The sequence below is a fragment of the Patella vulgata genome, chromosome 4, assembly GCF_932274485.2.
Source record: "Patella vulgata chromosome 4, xgPatVulg1.2, whole genome shotgun sequence".
Classification (NCBI taxonomy): Eukaryota; Metazoa; Mollusca; class Gastropoda; family Patellidae; genus Patella; species Patella vulgata.
In genome coordinates this window covers 5,730,912-5,752,042 of record NC_065882.2, presented here as the reverse complement: position 1 = coordinate 5,752,042, position 21,131 = coordinate 5,730,912, and the positions used below count along the sequence as shown (strand labels likewise).

General features: G+C 37.9%; 1 protein-coding gene across 1 annotated transcript in view; it reads right to left on the bottom strand.

Annotated features, from left to right (window-relative positions):
* Positions 1-838: 838 nt before the first annotated feature.
* LOC126817376 (A disintegrin and metalloproteinase with thrombospondin motifs like) overlaps positions 839-21,131 on the bottom strand; it is a 33,311-nt gene continuing 13,018 nt past the window's right edge. Inside the window, exons 4-17 of the mRNA XM_056100739.1 lie at positions 20,557-20,652; positions 17,135-17,267; positions 16,383-16,499; positions 14,593-14,771; positions 13,605-13,676; positions 13,076-13,233; positions 10,775-10,827; positions 9,959-10,088; positions 9,184-9,330; positions 8,119-8,248; positions 6,744-6,845; positions 4,359-4,415; positions 1,011-3,606; positions 839-959 (exon numbers count right to left, since the gene is read on the bottom strand). Of these exons, the coding sequence (XP_055956714.1) occupies positions 4,374-4,415; positions 6,744-6,845; positions 8,119-8,248; positions 9,184-9,330; positions 9,959-10,088; positions 10,775-10,827; positions 13,076-13,233; positions 13,605-13,676; positions 14,593-14,771; positions 16,383-16,499; positions 17,135-17,267; positions 20,557-20,652 (1,359 nt within the window). The 3' untranslated portion in view covers positions 839-959; positions 1,011-3,606; positions 4,359-4,373. The remainder of the gene's footprint in view (positions 960-1,010; positions 3,607-4,358; positions 4,416-6,743; positions 6,846-8,118; positions 8,249-9,183; positions 9,331-9,958; positions 10,089-10,774; positions 10,828-13,075; positions 13,234-13,604; positions 13,677-14,592; positions 14,772-16,382; positions 16,500-17,134; positions 17,268-20,556; positions 20,653-21,131) is intronic.

Here is a 21,131-nt window from a genome sequence, read left to right as displayed (position 1 = left end):
TAGCATGTTCTGAGAAGAATTTGAAGCAAAATTATGATAAATGAATTAGTTTGAATATGTTTTTAGTCCAAATATATCATCAAATCACACAGTTTGTACGCGGGAATGTACCTTTAAATATTGTTGACTCTGCACGACATCTTTAAATAATTTTGTTATTATTGCTATTTTATTATATACCATGACTAGTGGCTTTGTTTTTATCCATAACTAGTTTTAACACGCAACTGTAATTGTCATAATATAACAGGTCACCATGCCCATACGCATAACCAGTGTCATATCTAATATTATGTTACTGGAGATGGTTATATCTAGATGTAAATACAAACTTTGTAGGGAGGGAGGGAGTGAGAGAGAGAGAGAGCGAGAGAGAGAGAAGGGGGAAGGATTTAAAGCCCATTCGACACAAACTAGGTCATTTCGGGACTAACATATATACGATTCAATTTTATTTCAATAATTCGCTTACGCGTAGGGGTCTTTATCAGTGGGAGGAAACCGGAGGACCCGGAGAAAACCCAGGAGGTTGGAGAGGCGACCCTACTCCTTGTCACGTACGACCGGGGAATCGAAACCACGCCAGTTGACTCAATGACAGACCTTATGATACAATGCGCATGCGCTAACCATTCGCCCCCCCCCCGCACTTTCTTGGTTTTATTGTCATATATTTACAAACACCAATACAAATAGTGCTATCAAATCGAACAAATATACTTTAACGAAAATCTATAAGAGGGGGTTGCATTTAAAGATTTTTGTATTTAGCATGTGGGAGGTATGGCCCCGCCAACTTTTACTCTTAAAAAACTAAACAACGGTTAAAACTGGAACCACATTTAATATAATAAATTCTTTGTTAAATGTTGGGGACTTTAAACAATGTCATGTTCCTAGACATAATATCAAAATTAAAAGAGAGATAATAATCAACACTACATGAAAATATTGTGTACCTGAAATTAAATCAACACTGTCAACATGGTAAACATGAAAATATTGTGTACTTGAAATTAAATCAACAATGTTAACATGAAAATATTGTGCACTGTAAACATGAAAATATTGTGCACTGTAAACATGAAAATATTGTGCACTTGAAATTAAATCAACAATGTTAACATGAAAATATTGTGTACTTGAAATTAAATGTAAACATGAAAATATTGTGCACTTGAAATTAAATCAAAAATGTAAACATGAAAATATTGTGTACTTGAAATTAAATCAACTCTGTAAACATAAAAATAGGCTTTGTACTTGAAAGTAAATTAACGCTATAACATGAAATTAATTTAACACCGTGAACATGGAAATATCGTGTACTTGAAATTAAATCTTAGTATTGAAAACGCATTATGTTAATTTATCTGAAAATGCATTGACAGAGATCGCAATAATTTATAACAATGAATTGTGCGAGAACACGCACGAATACAAAATTCTCGCATTAATTTGCGAATTTTCTTATCGGGCATTAATTTCATTGCGCACTAGGCCGATAAGATTAATAAGATTCGTATTCATTTGGTACATAAATGTTACGGAGATTAAACATACATTATGTAAGAGCTAAATCTGCTTATTTCCAGGTCTTTCTTTGGACCTGAAATGTTATCTAAACTATTAATTAGACATTTATTAACAAACCAAAACGATAATCAACTCTTGATGGCATCGGGTACTCTAGATTTTAACTAGATTAGAACGGTTCACCAATTAAAAATTTAATTTAAAAATGGGAAAGCGAGGCTAAGTCTCGAATATACCAGTGCCCAGGTTACCACTGTGCACGCATCTTGTCAAAACTACAAACAGTGATAACTTGGCTCAGAATAAAGTAATTTGAACGAAATTTTCAATATTTTCATCTTACAGTATCTATTTTTGAACTATTATAGCAAGAATGACCAACTCTTTATGATCAGCTGTTTATCTAAATCTTACATAATGTATCTATGAAGATGGATGGTGATAATTTCATGACGCTATATTTTCATGTCCTGCTTGAGTACCACTATAATCAGTGGTCTATCAAAATAACTAAGCGTTGTCGGGGGAGACAGGACAAAAATATATATTCAAATATATCCAAAACATAATATAATCAATATAGATTACAATTTCGTTTCGTTTTTAATTTTATGAATTTTAACATACTTTCATTCAACCCTGTGGGAGTTCTATTTATATCTCCCAATCGTGATGTTTATAACTGCTTAACCAATCACAAGAGTATCAACATTCTCCAAATTTAATACAAAATCAAAATTAAAACGAAACGAAATTGACATCTGATTTTAATCAGCATGGTGTATCGCATACATAAATATTTTCAGAGACCCATTGTCACTCACTTATAATATATAAGGTACCATTGTAGTCGATAAGTCGACAGATAAACAGCCATTATACTAGGTTTCCCACTATCACGATTCACGCTACGATTGAAATCGTGGTTTTAATCGCGGTGTATGCGTGGTGATCCTATCCTAATGGATTAGGCCATTAGATTGTTGCGTCCATAACAAGATGGATACCTCCTGTATGAAGATAATTTCCACGTGCCTATAAATATAATACATATTTCATAAACCCTAACGTGATAAAGAACATTTTCACAAAATACATTTTACTTCAGGTCAGCCCTAACTAATGGCGTAGGCAACTCCAATAAACAATAGAGTTATCGACCATTAATCTGTAGGCAACAATAGAGTTATCGCCCCTTAATATGTAGGCAAATCATATAAACAGTAGAGTTATCGTCCCTAAATCTGTAGTATTAGGGGGTGCTCGATTGCCAGTCCAGAACGTCCGAATTGATTGATTGATTGAGATATTTCCTTCCGATCACACATGCGTTCTAGTTCTAAATCCCACTTTTCACTCGATTGTTACTATTTGGGATATTCGGAGAATTCATTTCCGAAACTTTCAATCGAGTATCCCCTAGGTTTATTGGAATTTGGAAATTAATTACCGATCTATAGAACATTTTATCAGTATTGACATCGGATGTAGGCAACTCCAATAAACAATAGAGTTATCGCCCCTTAATAAGTAGCATTTAGTTGATTTGGATCATCCGAAAAATAATTACAAATCTGAAAATACACTTTATCAGAATTAATAAAGGACGTAGGGACCTCTAATAAACAATAGAGTTATCTTTCCTTAATCATCGGAAAATTAATTACCGATATAAAAATATACTTTATCATTTGATGGAGGTAATCTATGAATAATAATGGGCGTAGTCGTTAAAATAAAACTGGGTAAAGCGAAGTAATTCATTTTCTGGGTAAAGGGAAATAATCCATTTTCTTCTAGAAACTATAAATAAACCGAATCAATATTTCGGATTTATGTTTATACAAAAGTGTTCTTATTTGTTTTTGGTCCAGTATTTCACCATTTTAGTTTGCCTTATATTTTTTTTAGTTTCTCACAAACGTAAATAATACAAAATATCCTTCCCAAACAAATGTTATCTTTTAGTTTCTCACAAACGTAAATAATACAAAATATCCTTCCCAAACAAATGTTATCTTTCTGTGAATTGTTGTTCTTTTACTGCAACAAGATCGTCACTTGTGACATCTGAAAATTGAAAAATAATATTTATTTCATGTGAATTAGACGAAAGCCTTAAAGGTAAATAAAATTATTGATCGTGTTTTTTGGGGGATTCTGATATTAGACCGTGTTTTATGTAACTGGCAGTTAGATCGTTTGGGGTTTTGAGATTTTGTGATTCGTGCGCGAGACAGTGTTTTGACATTTTGACATTGGGCTGTGTTTTGGGGCTCTGACATTAGACTATGGATTTCTGGCGTTGGACAATGTTAATGGTTTCTAACATTAGATCGTGTTATGGGTTTCTGGCGTTAGGCAGTGTTTTTTTTAGACCTAGTTTTGAGGTCTTGACATAAGACACTATAATTTAATTATTTGGCAATTAAGGCACGGGCTGACTCTTTGGTCTAACGAATAATAAGTATTGCCGGGTTTGGGAGTAGAGAGAGGGAGCGAAAATGGGGTTTAATGTTCACTCGACACAATCTAGGCCATTTCAGGACTAATATATGGTTCAATTTTATTTCAATAATTCGCTTGCGCGTAGGGGTATTTAGCAGTTGGAGGAAACCTGGGGATCCGGAGAAAACCCACGAGGTTGGACAGGCGATCCTACTTCTTGTCACGCTCTTGTCGAAACCCGCCACTTGATGAATCAGTGACAACCCGTACGATTCACTGCCACGCGTTAAACTATTCGGCCAACCACACTGTTCGGAGGTTTAGTCGCCTGCCTAAATTCTTGGCTTTCAAAATATAAATATTTATAAGCTTACCTCTGATCATTTTGTTTATCCCATTGCCATAAAAACACATTGGCCATTCATACAAACCTATAAAATTGAAAGAATTTAAACACGTGTCTTCCCAAAGTGTTACCTTCTTACATTCGGCAAAGCTCGGCAGACTCTAGTACTCTACATCCACACTGATCAGCAGTGAATATTCGCTAGGCCTCTACAATCACTGATAAGGATGACATCGACGCGACTTAATGAGCCAAAATATTAACTTTTTTCCTCCAACAAATTAAATTCTAAAACATTTTTTTTTATGTATTAGAAAAATTAATAAAGACGTGTGAAGTATTTGTAGGTAAAAATCATTTCCTATTTAGTGTAAATGGGTATTAAAATAAGTAAAATTCACCATTTAGCCCGAATCAGTAACGTCTTATGTAAACAATGCACGCGCCATTGAGCCAATGATTGACGTCCCGTGATGTGACGTCGCGTGTTGAAGGCAGTCATCTTTTACAGAGATAGAAGACTTTCGTAATCCTCTGTGAAACAGATTGCCCTACAGCAGGCCACGGCTGTATGAAGAATTCCGCTATTTGAACTACTTTCAGGTTCCTGGATTACAAATGGCATCACCCATGAAGACGCCTGTGAAGAGGGGTTTATCATTTAAACCTTTAATGTCTGAAGCTGTTCTTTAAACAAAGGACAACTTTGCGATGAAAATTATACACCCTCTTCCCACGACGCAATATTGATAACTTCTGTCCCACAGCGGCAAGGAAACCGATAGCCGCAACGCAATTGTATAGATGTACATGTGTATATATCACTTACCGTCATACAGCCGCGGCTAGACGTAGAGTACCGGTATCTGTCGAGGTTTGCCGAGTGACCTTCTTTTGGGAGCCAAGTTGGCTCTGTGAGTTAGAGGTGTTGGTCGAGAAAGTTCATCGAAATTGTCGGGCGTGGTCCCCCCTTGTCAGTGGTGGAATTGTCAAGGGACAATATATAGTCGTTCAAGCGAAAAACCGAGGTCCCGTGTACACATTGGTTTGCATGTAAAAGAACGCTTGACAGATGGAATTAAAAATAAGAGCAGTTCGTAGCACCGCTGTCCGGGCCAAATTTCCGTCATAATACACTATATGACGTAACTGAAGAGCCCCGGGAAAGAACGATCTAAGTCACTTTTTCAACGAACCCCAGTTAATGGCGCCATCTGGTAGCAAATTGTATAATTTTTCTGCGGAACAATCAATTTCAGGTAAAAACGATCGGAGTCACATCGAAACAAGGCCCTTCTGAAATGGCCACCCGGACAAATACGTCCAGCGTACCCTTTATTTGACCTTAATTTGGCTGAAAAGTGGAAGTCAGTTGTTGTACTGTCTGGTAATTATGATTCGTATTAAACATCATTTTGAAGATGTAATTATGCCTTTTATGCGAAAAGACAAAAATGTGACTTAGATCGTTCTTCCCCTGGACTCTTCAACTGTCTTCATTAGCCGAGTCGGCGCAAGACAGTAGGACGTTAAACCCCATTTTATTTCATATTTATTTTACGACATTTGGGACACGCTGATATGTTATTTGTCATGGGTTGCCTCGTGTGATTTGATGACAAATGATGCTTCAAGCGTAACACATTTCATCTGACGATTTCCTCCAGTAATAATTTCACATGGTAAAATCTAACCGAGGACAATATTGTAGCAGATTTTGGTGCAATATTTCGGCAATCTATGTCTATTTCTATGTGTAAATACAGTCAGGTCTAGCGTGGTTCTATCTGCAGACCCAGCCAAACATAGTTAAATCCAATCAACCAACAAAATCAAACAGAGCAGAGTTGGACCATATCTGTCAAACAAAGCTGGGTTTAATCTGCCTAAGCAGCCAAACAGAGTTAGGTGAAATCTTACAGAGGTGGATCCAATCTGGTGACAAAGACCATCAGAGTAAGATCCAATCTGCTGACAAAGCCAATCAGAGTTAGATACAATCCGTCGAGTTAAGTCCAATAGGCCGACACCGGCAAACAGAGTTAATCCAATCTGCCGACAAAGTCCACCAGAGTTAGACACCGGGAAACAGGGTGTGCATGATGAAGGGAATGATGAAAATGCCGTATCAGATATGTCCAGCATCACAGTTTACTCTTGTCCGCAGGTTTGTCTTGTAGATTTTTGTTTTGCGTGTAGTGCGTGTAGTGCGTGTAGTGCTTGATCCCAACCCACCAAACTCCCCCTACATTATAAACACTACACCAATCGGCTTGATCGATCTCCTGCTAGACCCACCCAAGCGCTCCCTACATTATAAACACTACCCCAACGCACCCAAGCGCTCCCTACATTATAAACACTACCCCAACCCACCCAAGTTCTCCCTACATTATAATCCAAGGTGACTTACTTTATTCGTTCCACATGATGTACCATCAACTGCAGGCTCTCGTCGTCTAAATCTATAATATGGAGTTTCACAACACAGCCTCTCACATTGGTCTATTAATCCCTGCAACACACAAGACAGTTTATTAAGACCGTGGAATGGGATTTAACGTCCTACTTTTCTACACCGACTGGGCTAAGGAAGACGGTCATACGTCATACAGTGTGCTATGGAGGAAATTTTGCCCGCACAGAGGAGCTATAAAGCCTACTCTTATATCGAATTCCAACTGCTATGGGTTCTTTTACGTGCATGCCAATGTCTACACGGGGCCTCGGGTTTTCGTCCCATCCCAACGACTAGAAAGCTGTACTTGCTTAGCCCTCCTTCACGCACCACTGGCAAGGGGAAACCACATCAGAAAATACCGATGAACGTTCTAGGTCAATGCAGGGATCGAACATGCGACGTCCGGGATAGCGAGCCAGCGCCTTACTCACTTAGCCACCGTGGCTCCAGTACCCCGAATCGACAAACAAACAAACCAAATGACAGTCACAAATATATCTTTTTCAGTAAATCGTCTTGTGCTGTTGAGAGAGAGAAATAGGGTTTAACGTCCACTCGACATAAACTAGGTCATTTCGGGACTAACATGTTTTTTAAAAATTTAATTTCAATTATTCGTTTGCGCGTAGGTGTCTCTGGCAGTGGAAGAAAACTGGGTGTGCTGTTGAGGAAAGAGATTTAACAAACTAGCTCAGACTGAAATTGATATTTAATACTTGTGGATAGCTTCCTGTTTATTTATAAACATCCTCAAGTAGACTGCCTCTAGATTTGCAGATATCAAATAAACGGGGTTTAACGTCTGCGTGTTCATCATAACTAAACGACTATACCTAGTCCCGTGTAAGGATCCCCGTCCTGAATCACTGACCAGGGAGAACCCAGTCTGATTCAAATGCAGTTCTATATTTCGTTTCGTTTTTTCTATATTTTCGATGGCCTACATTACATGAAGATTTGACCAGTTGTAGTGGGAGGTCACGTCAGGGGACGCACGAGCGGCTTTTGGCCCTATGACGTCAGACATTTGATTAACCAATCAGCGTTGATGTTTATAGTGGGTTACCCACAGTACCGTGCACCTCACGCCAAAAATCGCCGTAACAGACCGTTTCATTGGGTAATCCCTCACATCATCCAGAACACGGATTATATAACAAATAGTATAGTAAAGACAAGTAAACGAAATTTTGAACTACAAAAAAAAAAAAGAAATAGGATCTGTGTTTTAATCAGATTGGGGGGGGGGGGGGGACAGAGACCACGCCATATAAAACCATTGCTAACGATTGCACGGTTTACCAAAGAAATTATAAAACCAACTAACCATACATGGTGTTCCACCACTAGTATAATGAAAACATTGAGCGGCTAGATCCATGTATTGTCCGGGTAATATATCTGGGTAATTGTAGCCAGAACCAGTCGTATCTTGTAAACACCGTGAATACCAGGTACTGTAGAAAATAAATACAACGTATAATACACATTTGGAGAGAGAGAGAGAGAGAGAGAGTAGGTCATTACGGGAATAACATATGGTTCGATTGCACATAGTGGTCTTTAGCAGTTGGAGGAAACCGGGGGACTCGTTGGTTAGACGATCCTACTCCTCGAAATCGAAACTTTGCCACATGACTCAATGTCAGACATTAGTAAATCTGGCGCTGTCACTGGTGGGAGCACGGTGTATCGTTCAAGTGGATATTCTTCCCTTCTCCGCAATTCACCCATAGGTTTCTCAAGAAAAGGGAGAATGTCCTGGTCCTAAGACCAATAGGTGGAGGGGGGGGGGCTAAATTCACGAAAATCTAAACGCAAATTTATTGGCACAGAGGTAGGATTTTGATTATCAACCAATGAAACGACATCATCCCTAAATCAATCTGATTACAACACAGATCCTATTTCGTTTCGTTTTTATAGTTCTAAATTTCGTTTTACTTGTCTTTACTACACTAAGATCTAGAAGAGTTGTTATCATTGACGTGTTCTGATTAGTGTGAGGTATTAGCCAATGAAACAATCTGTTACGGCGGACTCTGGGCGTGTTTTGCACGGAACTGTGGGTATTCCACTAGTAACATCAACGCTGATCGGTTAATCAAATGTCTAACGTCATAGGGTTAAAAGCCGCTAGTATGACCTCTGACGTGACCTATCGCAACAACCGGTCAGATCTTCATGTAATGTAGGCCATCGAAAGTATAATAAAAACGAAACGAAATATAGATCTGTATTGTAATCAGATTGTCCTTAAATCATTTTAGTTTAAGTGTTCGTGAATTAGGCCCTTGACTACTAGCATAAATGAATGAAATTAGGCAAAGACGCGTCTCCTTGGGGGGGGGGGGGGCTTGTGTGGTAAAGAAATAAATATGTATCAGCTTACTTGGTTACGAAATTACTGATGCTGTTCTTTGAACACTCGGAGAACCTTGTGAACATGGTGGCGTTGTTTCTGGTGTAACTCATAATAAAGCCTGAATCTTTGGGGCAATTAAGGGCATCGCCCTCACCGTCATGATAAGCCCCAATTCTACAAAATGAAAGGAAAAGTGGTTTGGCGTCTTACATTTCTGCATCAACCGTGATAATAATGGCTGACATGCCATGCGGGGATGTTGTTTCTGACAGCGGCAGTTTGGGCTATTCGTTTTGCGGTTTACAACGGCCAGGGGATCTTTAGAGTGGTGTTCGTTCGTTTGTTTCTGTAGTTTTACATCCACTTCCACCATCGCGGTGTCAGTGATAGGGTTATAAACAAAGAGTTGAAAGTACTGGATAATCCTATGCAGCAAGTCTCGAACAACATCGGAAATGATCCCGGGACCATTTGGTTAGTGATCATGAGTAGGCACCACACTCACTCTCATTTCATCAAACAACTTGCTTTAGAAACGTTGTTTTTCATGAATCTAAAGTTGGAAAATGAGGGGTGAGGGGGCGAAGGGGCAGGTCGGGCGGTGGGGGCAGCTATCTTCTAGACATTGCATTATGCATTTCAAGCTCAAGAAACCGGATGTTGTAACAACCTGGGAATAGAAACCACGCCAGTTGACTGAATGATGCAGCGCGCACGCGCTAACCTTTCGGCCATCCAACCCGTCTTTTTCAAACAAAAGAATCGAATGGTGTCATGGAAGGTTGTCGTAAGTACTACTTACAGATGTCCAAGTTCATGTGCGCCGACTATAACTCCTCTAAAACTCTTGCCCATTTCACTAACAGCCACGTCATAAGTGGATGATAGATATTCCCTAGATGATATACAAGCTCCTTTAACATATCCAATACCTGTAATATATACAACAATACACAATAATTTATACAACAAGCCCCTTTAACATATCCAATACATGTAATAAATATAGTATATACAATATACAACAAGCTCCTGTAAGATATCTAATACATGCAATATACAATATCAACAATATACAATAATTTATACAACAAGCTCCTTTAACATAATAAATATAATATATATAGAATATACAACAAGCTCCTGTAACATATTCAATACCTGCAATATATATATATATACAATATACAACAATTTATACAACAGGCACCTGTAACATATCCAATACCTACAATAAAAATAATATATACAATACATTATAACATACATTATAATGTATCTTTTAAAAATCTCTTAAGACTGAACTCTTTAAATCTGTGGACTATTAATGATAATAACTATATAGTACATATAATATACAATATACAACGATATATGCAATATACAATAATATACAAAGATATATGCAATATATATATACATTATATACAAAAATATATATACATTATATAATTTATACAATGTACATAATTTATACAATATATATACAACAAGCTCTTGTAACCTATCCAATACACTGGTATATACAATATATCGAATATACACAATAAACTCTAATGAACGGACGTCTACGGTGGTTATATCACCTGGGTTATATCAGGTGTTAAATCATAGTTACCTGCGGTTAATCTAAAACAATCATTGGTCCCATTCATGCGACATAAATCCTCCCTGAAAATAAACAACAATAATACATGTACAAAACCACCAGGGATGTTTTGTTCTAATTTATCTGTGCCTTCTAAATACTGGGGGGGGATGGACGAATGGTTAGCACGTGTGCGCTGTATCATGAGGCCTGTCATTGAGTCATCCCCGGTTGTACGTGACAAGGAGTGGGGTCGCTTGTCCAACCCCGTGGGTTTTCTCCGGGTCCTCCGGTTTCCTCCCACTGCTAAAGACCCCTACGCGCAAGCGAATCATTGAAATAAAATTAAACCATATGTTAGTCCCGAAATGACCTAGTTTGTGTCGAATGGACGTTAAACCCCATTTCTCTCTCCCGCAAAACCAATCTGTTTCACAGAGTATTAAGAAAGTCTTCTTATATCTCTGTAAAAGATGACTGCCTTCAACACATGACGTCATATCACGCGGCGTCAATAATTGGTTCAATGGCGCGTGCATTGTTTACATAAGACGTTACTGATTCGAGCAGCCGTCTTCATTCGAGCAGAATGGCGCCTTTTACTCATTTTAATACCCATTTACACTAAAATAGGAAATAATTTTTACCTACAAATACTTCAAACGTCTTTATTTATTTTTCTAATACATACAAAAATGTTTTAGAATTTAATTTGTCGAAGGAAAAAAGTTAATAATATGATGGAAATTTGCCCGGGCAGCGGCACTATGACTTACTCTTATAACGAATTCCAATTGCCAAGGGGTCTTTTACGTGCACGCCAATGTATACACGGGGCCTCGGTTCCAATTAGAACGGCGAGACAAATGTCCTTGTCAGGCCCTCCGTCTTGCATCACTGACAAGGAGAACCACGTCGGAAAATACAGCTGAACTTTCTCAGCCAATGCCAGGGATCGAACACTCGACCTCTAGGCTAGCGAGCCAGCGTCTTACTCAAAACAGATGTATATAAGAGGGGGAATAATCATAATTAAAACCAGCGGCTGCCATTGCAAGAGATGGATAGAGAACAAACTAAAAACAAAAACGGTTTTCTTGTACAATCAGGGGCAATAATCCAGAAAGTTATGGTCTGAAATGCGCAAATATCAAAAGGGACTGAGATCTTTGGGATATAAAGATATGTTTAAGTTTCATCAGAATCGGATAAAAATTGTGACCTCTCGAGGGTCCACAACCTTCGTATTGCATACTTTTACACAATTTGCGTAGAAAGAGCGACCATTTTGTCGGGCAGTTTCATTTTGATATGCCCGAAATTCGAATTCAATCTTCATTATGGTGGAATGGTGAAATATTTAAACAGTTTTTAAAATCGGAAAAACAAGAGAATCCGGAAGCTAAAAATGCGATTTTTCGAACAATCAGAAGCCATAATTCCGGACGTTACGGTCCGATATGGGCGAATATTGATATGAACCGAGATCTTTGGGTTATAAACTTACATTTCAAGTTTCATCAAAATCAGAAGAAAATTGTGACCTCTAGAGGGTCCACAACATTGATGTGCCATATTTTTTACGATATTTGAGTACGAGGGGCGGCCATTTTGTCTGTCAGTTTTGGTTCGAATTCTACGAAGCTCGAACTCAACCATCCTTAGGGTGTAACGGTGATACATTCAAACGGTTTTTTAAATCGCATAAAAATTATGACCGCTATAGGGTCCACAAGCTAAAAACGCGATTTTTCGTACAATCAGGGCGATAATTCAGGAAGTTACTATCCGATATGCGTGAATATCAAAAAGAACCAAGATCTTTGGGTTATAAACTTGCATTTCAATTTTCATCAAAATCAGAAGAAAATTGCGACCTGGACAGGGTACATAGTTTTACGCTATTTGAGTACAAGAGGCGGCCATTTTGTCTGTCTGTTTTGGTCCGACTTTTACGAAATTCGAACTCACCCATTTTTAGGGTGTAACGGTGATATACTAAAACGTTTTTTTTAAAATCGTATAAAAATTTGACCACTATAGGGTACACAAACTAAAAACGTGATTTTTCGTACAATCAGGGGCCATAGTCCATGAAGTTTCGGTCCGATACATGCCAATATCGAAAGCAATCGAGATCTTTTGGAGATAAACCTATATTTCAAGTTTCGTCAAAATCGGATAAGAATTGTGACCTGTAGAGTGTCCACAAACAATTGTGGACGGACGGACGGACGTCCGGACGGACAGGGGCGACGACAATATACGTCCACATGAAAATGTGGGCGTATAAAAAACAATACAAAACAAATTCGAAATCATTCCGCTCACCCAGTCATAAGTATGGCAACATCATGCGTTGAAAAATGAACGTTAGACTCAAACTTCATCATCCATTTTCTGAATCCATCAAGCACTGCTTTCAGAGATATCAGAGTTGCATCCGAGGGTATTCGATTCTCCTCTATAAAAGTCTGGAACTGCGCTGACTAAATAAAAAGAAATATAGAAATTTATATCGTATATCCTGGTCATACTAATATAAACGTGTATTAAAATATAAGTTAATATACTTATATACATATAGAACCGATCGCTGGTGTACGGTGTTCCGCAGGGCTCAGTATTTGGACCATTGCTGGGGTTTTTTCTACAGTAAACACGTGGCTGTCGCTTTTAGTTGCTTTGGTGCTTCCTAGGTTGTAAGAATGTATAATAATACGATTCTAACTTCTACTACTGGTTTATCCAGTTATTTATTACATATTGTGTGAATATTCACCAGTAAACTGGTTTAACCCCTTTATGTATTATATACTGTGTGAATATTGACCAGTAGACTAGAACATTTTAAACTTACCTGCACTGCTCCATATTGTTTCACTTTTACTGCAACATTTGGATTTTTCATTGTTCTAAATTTATAGTTCACCTAAAAAAGTGAAAATAATGAATTTAGGGACATTTAGTAACTGGATAGAGTAATAAAACTATACCACATGGGAACAGGTACTAACATAGCTGGATGGCGTTTCGAAGATAGTTTCTTTCAACGTGTTCAAGCTGATATAAAACAACTACGATTTAAAACAATATTCATAAACAGTTTTTCCGCTGGTCTAATTTAGAAGCAGTAAAGAATTTGTCAGCGGCCCTGTGACCTACTCTTCTTTAAGTCAATGGTTCTTTTACGTGCACAAGAAGTTGTTCCTTGCCAGACCCCCGTCCTTCACCACTTTCGTGGATAAGACCGAGCACTGACCCGCTAGAGGTTGAAGGGGTCCTGCGGTCACCGAGAAATCTTTTGAAATTTCGACCTGAAATGGTGGTCTGTGGAGTATATCCCGGGCGGGAAGTCATATACTTAGTTCTAATAGTAAGTGCAGGAGGAAGTAATTAGTGTCGATTTAGATTAAAATACAGATCTATATTTCGTTTCGTTTTTTTTATATACTTTTGATAGTCTCTACTGCATGAAGATCTGACCAGTTGTAGTGGGAGTTTGCGTCAGGTGGTCATACGAGTGGCTTTTGATCCTATGACGTCAGACATTTGATTAACCAATCAGCGTCGATGTTTCTAGTGGGATACCCACAATTCCTTGCACGCGCCTCACGCCAAAACTTTTCGTAACAACCCGTTTCATTGGCTAGCAGGATACCAACAGTTCCGTGCATCGCACGTCAAGAACTCGCTGCAACAGATCGTTTCATTGGTTAATCCCTCACGCAAACCTAGTTGTCTAAAGTCAAGTAAAACGAAAAATTTTACAATAAAAAACGAAACGAAATAGGATTGATTATTCCTGGGGTTTTACATTATCATTAGTATTTTTTTTTTCATCTTACCGCTTGCCAGAAATGTAGAAGATATGTTCCAATCTTTGCTATATCTTTCTTAAACCATTCAAATACTTTAAAATCAACCAATAAGAACACTTCTATTATAAACGGAGCCACGCCATTGATCTGACGTTTCTTTCTGTGGGGAGGATTTAATTGATACGGATTTTTAAAATATTCAGGAACTGAAATTATAGTATGGAAAAAAAATATTTGAAGAAGGCGAATCATTTTTGTTTTGTTTTAGATCCGTTGTTACTGTACATTAAAAGTATCAATGGTTCGTGGTAAATGGTAAGGCCAGCTTAATTTTTCGTCATAAGTCACGAAACAGGGCTAGTGCTAATTCCAATCCTAACCCTAACCCTGGGCCAAGCCCGAGTGCTTACCCTAACCCTAACCTACAATCTCGCCAACAATCACGTGCTCTAACCTTATTAACCTTTCAGCGACCTTCAAAAAAAATGAGCTGGCCTTAACAAATAGATTTATCCCCTAGAAGAGTAAGATATTTTATCCTGTTCTTCTTCCAATTAACCAACAACCCGATAGTTAGTGAGGCAACGCGGGACATTTTCAACTAGAAGAGGGTTAGTGCTAAATGATAAGGCCAGCTCAATTTTTCGCCATTGGTCACGAGATGTAAACAGGGCTAGTGCCAATCCCAACCTTAAACCTGGGCCAAGCCCAAGTGCTTACCCTAACCCTAACCTACAATCTCGCCAACAATCACGTGCTCTAACCTTATTTACCTTTCAGCGACCTTGAGAAAAATTTTGTACGTGACAAGGAGTAGGATTGCCTGTCCAATCTCATAAGTTTTCTCAGGGTCCTCCGGTTTCCTCCCAATGCTAAAGACCCCTACGCGCAAGCTAATTCTTGAAATAAAATTAACCCACATGTTAGTTCCGAAGTGGCCTAGTTTGTGTCGAGTGGACGTTAAACCCCATTTCTCTCTCTCTCTCTCTCTCTCTCTCTTGAGAAAAATTGAGCTGGCCTTAACAAATAGATTTAGCCAAATATCAATACGATGGGTAAACAAGAAGTTCACGAAATGAAATAAAATTTAAAGATACATTATGTAAGATTTAGATTTAGAGCTGGTCGTTCTTGCTATAATAGCCAAAAAGTACATAGATAAAGCAAAATGAATATATTGAAAATTTCATTCAAATTACTTTATTCTGAGTCAAGATGTATGCATTGGTTGTTTATTATCGTAACCACGGTACTGGTATATTCGAGTCTTAACAATCTTTGAGTGGTATTTAGCGATTAAACTATATAACACAACAAAGTTCTATGGATAACAATTACAAAAAAAATTTTTTTTGTAATTTATATGTTTGATAACGACCAGTGAATATCTTTCGGAAACATCGTGTGTATATAATGTAGTAATTGTTATCCATAGAACTGTATTGTATTATATTATGTTTAAACGTCGTGTGTATATAGTGAGTGTAATCCATAGAACTGTATTGTGTTATATTATGTTTAAACGTCGTGTGTATATAGTAATTGTTATCCATAGAACTATATTGTGTTATATTATGTTTAAACGTCGTGTGTATATAGTAATTGTTATCCATAGAACTATATTGTGTTATATTATGTTTAAACGTCGTGTGTATATAGTAATTGTTATCCATAGAACTGTATTGTGTTATATTATGTTTAAACGTTGTGTGTATATAGTGATTGTTATCCATATAACTGTATTGTGTTATATAAATAAACAACATCTAAATAATTATTTTGAATCGAACAAACTTTGGTAAAATATATATACTTACCTTCTAAATAATCTGTAAATTCAGAAACTTTACCCGGTGTAGAACGCTTCAAAACGTTGTGATTACGGCGTGGGTGCGATTTCTTAAACATCCGTTCATCTTTAAATTTGTCCGGAACTTTATAAAAATAGAATTTGATTATTTGCTGAAGGAAATAATATTTCTTGTAAAAGGGTGGGGGCGGTTGTGTGACCAACCTCGTGGGTTTCCTTCCTCCCACAGCTAAAGACTCCTACGCGCAGATTTAATCCCGAAATGACCTAGTTTGTGTCGAGTGGTCGTTAAACCCCATCGCTCTCTCTCTCTCTCTCTCTTTCTCTCTCTTTCTCTCTCCCTCTCTCTCTTATTTCTAGTATCATCATCGATAATCGGGAGAATGCACACACAATGACGACTGATGGAATTTGATTTTAATTTTAAAAGCGTTCAACTGGAATAGATTAGCAGCTTGATGAAGCGTGTGATTTGGAAGCTATGTGGCCATCCTCAGTGGCAAATGTCTCTTACAATTTTGCCCTGACAGAGCAGGAGAAGAACTGAAATAGGGTGAAATGGGGTTTTACGTCTTACTTGTCTGTGCTAATGAAGACGGGCATCCACTGCACAGTCTTTGAGTGACGGAGGAGTATAAACGTGATGCCAATGGTATACACGGATTAGCGGTTTTTTTTCCACTCGAAGGACTAGACACTTCTCCTTGTCATCCTCCAATCAAGTAACAAGGGCAAACCGGGCAATCATAAACTACCTACCTTCCAAATAATCAGTGAACTTATCACCGTCTTCCTCTGACCATACTGTATGACGCGTAGAATGAAGATCACGACGATGTCTTTCCTGGGAACCCGGTGGAGCGATGATGAGGCCATGTCCTAGGAATCCTTCCTTAAAGATACAGTATGGAAGATTAAATAAAGAGCTGCCAGTTCTCCTTATAATAGTTAAAAACTAGATAATGTAAAGGAAATATGATAAAACTTTCAGTCAAATTGTTCCACTCTGAACCGAGATATTAGCGTTTGAATTTTAGGTCTAGCTTCGATCATCATTACTAAAGTCGGTACGATAAAAAATATAGTTTCGATTACATATTTTGGGGTTAAATCATCAATGAACGTTGAGCAGCAAAGCGGATCAAATCCAGTAAAAATTCGACACATAAGATGGCATCGAGAGTTGAATAAGGTCTAATTAATAGTTTATATAACATTCCAGGCCTAAAGAAAGACCCGCAATAGGTAGATTTAGCTCTTGAACAATGTAAGTTAAAAACAAAACATATTACAATTCTATGCACAAAAGTTGTAAGCTTTCCAAGTAAATGAAAGGTGGTATGGGGTGTTCCAGAAATATTCATACTGTGTGTTATACTGGTACATAATGAAAAATATAATTTTCACCTTCGTGATCAACCAAAAGCTAAGGCTATGGCAAATACGCCACTGGGAGAAATGAAATGAAATGAAATGGGGGTTTAACGTCCTACTATTCTGCTCCGAACTGGGCTAATGAAGACGGGCATATGTCATACAGTGTCCTATAAGGGAAATATTGCCCGGGCAGCGACACTATCTATGGCCTACTCTTATGCCAATTGACAAGGGATCTTTTACGTGCACGCCAATGTGTACACGGACCTGCCACTGGGGGAATCAAGGGTGATAAGTATTGAAAAGATTATCTAAATTTGTTCCAATCGACTAAGGCATGTTCTACACAACAGACACTGGTCCCACACAACAACAGACACTGGTCCCACACAACAACACGTAAATATTGGGTTAGTGGTCCCCACGAGATCATGTATTGTTTCGCTTGTAAAATTAGCGGTGATCACGCCCCTTGAATCATCTGTCACCATTATGTATAGTTTAATGGTCGAGTGCGAGACATTAAGTAATATATTGATATTGCAAGAGTACGTTAGAACGAGGGCAATATCTGTATATTGCACAATGTCTTGCACGAGACCATTAAACAATTTGAAATACAGACACTATCCAGCACGTACCTTTCAATGAAATACGTCACGCGGGTCCAATATTTCAACTAGTATAAATAATGTACGTGTATCATTAATTGAAATAATGGTACGCCAACATTAAAGAGACAATAATACTATTGCTGGCTTAAATGCTCCAGAAAATAAATAATATATCTTTCTAAGTACTAGATGTTTAAGTGTCCTACCTGTTGTGTAAATTATCCATTACATCCTATTTTACTTGTCCAGAGGGTTAGAAAATATTTTTAAATCGAAGTTTCATTTGAAAAGGTTTTCGTTAGACGTTTCAAACCATTATGTTGAATTTTAAATAAGGTGTGTTAAGATGAAATTTGTATCATCAATTAATTGAAATATTCTAAAATAGTACAATTTGTTGACCAGAATAAAGATTGGAACATATTATTCAGTTACAACAAGAGTGGTTTTGAGCCTTTAAAGGATGATGTCGCATCTGTATTTTAAGCTTCATTAACGTGGTCGATTACAATATTATCTACGAAACGAATATCTTGGTTCGATTGATAACTCTTTTCGAGCGCTCACCTCCAATTTATAATTGCGGCGAGTTTATGATAAACGAGACTAATTCACACCTTTTCAAACTCTGCCAAGAGCTAATTACAATGCAGCAATAACCTAATAAGTAGTACGGCAAGATGTCACTGTGCACTTGTCTGGGTTATAGATATGTTTATTCAGAGAGACAGAGAGAGAGAGAGAGAGAGAGAGAGAGAGAGAGGGAAAGGGTCACGCCCACTCGACACAAACTAGGTCATTTCGGGGTTAACATATGGTCCAGTTTTATTTCAATAATTCACTTGCGCGTAGGGGTCTTTAGCAGTGGGGGGTTGCTGACTGAAGAGACATAAAACATAAAATAGAATCATAAAAAATCGATTAAGCTTTCTCTCGGTTCAATACGCAAATCGTGAGAAGGTGAATCGAGATAGTAGGTAAATATAGGTGTAACCTGTCTAGTCACTGATTATTAATCAAGGTGTTACCTAGATTTACCTAATTAGGTAAAACAGGTAATTAATTAATCAGAAATACATTATATACAAAGGTAATTCAATCTTAGCCCTCAAAATATTGTTGATATTCAGAAGGTTAACACAGGCATTTTAATTAATTATTTAATTCATAGGGAATGTACATCATGTAGAAAAATAATCCAATTTTATCCCAATGACGCAATGTCCAGCATTGATGTCACGCTTTATATTCGTCACGTAAAAGGAGATATATTATATCGTTATTACAAGACTTTGGATCGGATCGGACAATACGAATTTTGGTAAGCGGCCCAATCTGATTAAAACACAGATCCTATTTCGTGTCGTTTTTTTATAGTTCAAAATTTCGTTTTACTTGTCTTTACTACACAAGGCTCTGGAAGAGTTTTTATCATTGACGTGTTCTGAATGGTGTGAGGGCTTAGCCAATGAAACCGCCTGTTACGGCGAGCTTTAGGCGTGTTTTACACGGAACTGTGGGTAATCCACTAGTAACATCAATGCTGATTGGTTAATCAAATGTCTGACGTCATAGGGTCAAAAGCCGCTCGTATGATCTTTGAAGCTACCTATCGCTACAACCGGTCATATCTTCATGTAGTGTAGGCCATCGAAAGTATAAAAAAACGAAACGAAATATAGATCTGTATTGTAATCAGATTGATAAGCGGACCTAACCTTGTCCAAATCATCATACTATTAGCGATTAGTATGATTATAACTAATCCTAGAGGGAGACTTATCGGACAATTGCTGGCAGGTTGAATAACCGAATGGTTAACGCGTGCGGGTTGTATCATAAGGTATGTCATTGAGTCTAAGTGGTGTGGTCTCCATTCCCCGGTTGTATGTGACAAGGAGTAGTGTCGCCTGTCAAACCTCGTGGGGTTTTTTCCGGGTCCTCCGATTTCCTCCCACGGCTAAAGACCCCTACGCGTAAGCGAATTATTGAAATAAAACTAAACCATATCTTAGTCCCGAAATGACCTAGTTTGTGTCGAATGGACATTAACCCCCTTCTCTCTCTTTCTCTCTCTCTCTTTCTCTCTCTCTCTCTCACTAGCTCGGGCCACTGCATCAGTAATATGCAAAATCACAAACCTTAAGATCTAAAGACAGCACGAGATATGAATAAATAATATGAACATACCACGTGTATATCGCCATCCGGGCCGTGTATAATACTGAGTATAGTTCCGGTATCCAGGTTGTGAAAAAACTGTTTGTTATATTTTAGCACGTGTTCCTGTAAAACAAAATATTCTAATTAAAATATGTATTATTTGTTTTATTACAATAACAATGATACTGAAAAGGAAATCAAATAACTAAACTCGTAATTTGTGTAAAATCTAAAACAAAAGATGAAATGAAATGGGGTTTAACGTCCTACTTTTCTGCACCGACTGTGATAATAAAGATGGATAACGTCATACAGTGTGCTATAAGCGAAATTTTGCGGCACTACGGTCTGCTTTAATTTCAACTGTCAAGGGTTTTCTTACGTGCACGCCAATTTGTACACTGGACCTCGGTTTGTCGTCGCACCCGAACGTATATACGTTGTCCTTGCCAGGCCCATCGTCCTGCACAACTGACAAGAGGGGAACCACGCCGAATCCCGATGAATTTTCTCTGCCAACACCAGGTTCGAACACGGGACATCCAGGTTAGCAGGCCAACGTCTTACTCACTGAGTAACTGCGGCACCGAAAATTCTCCACT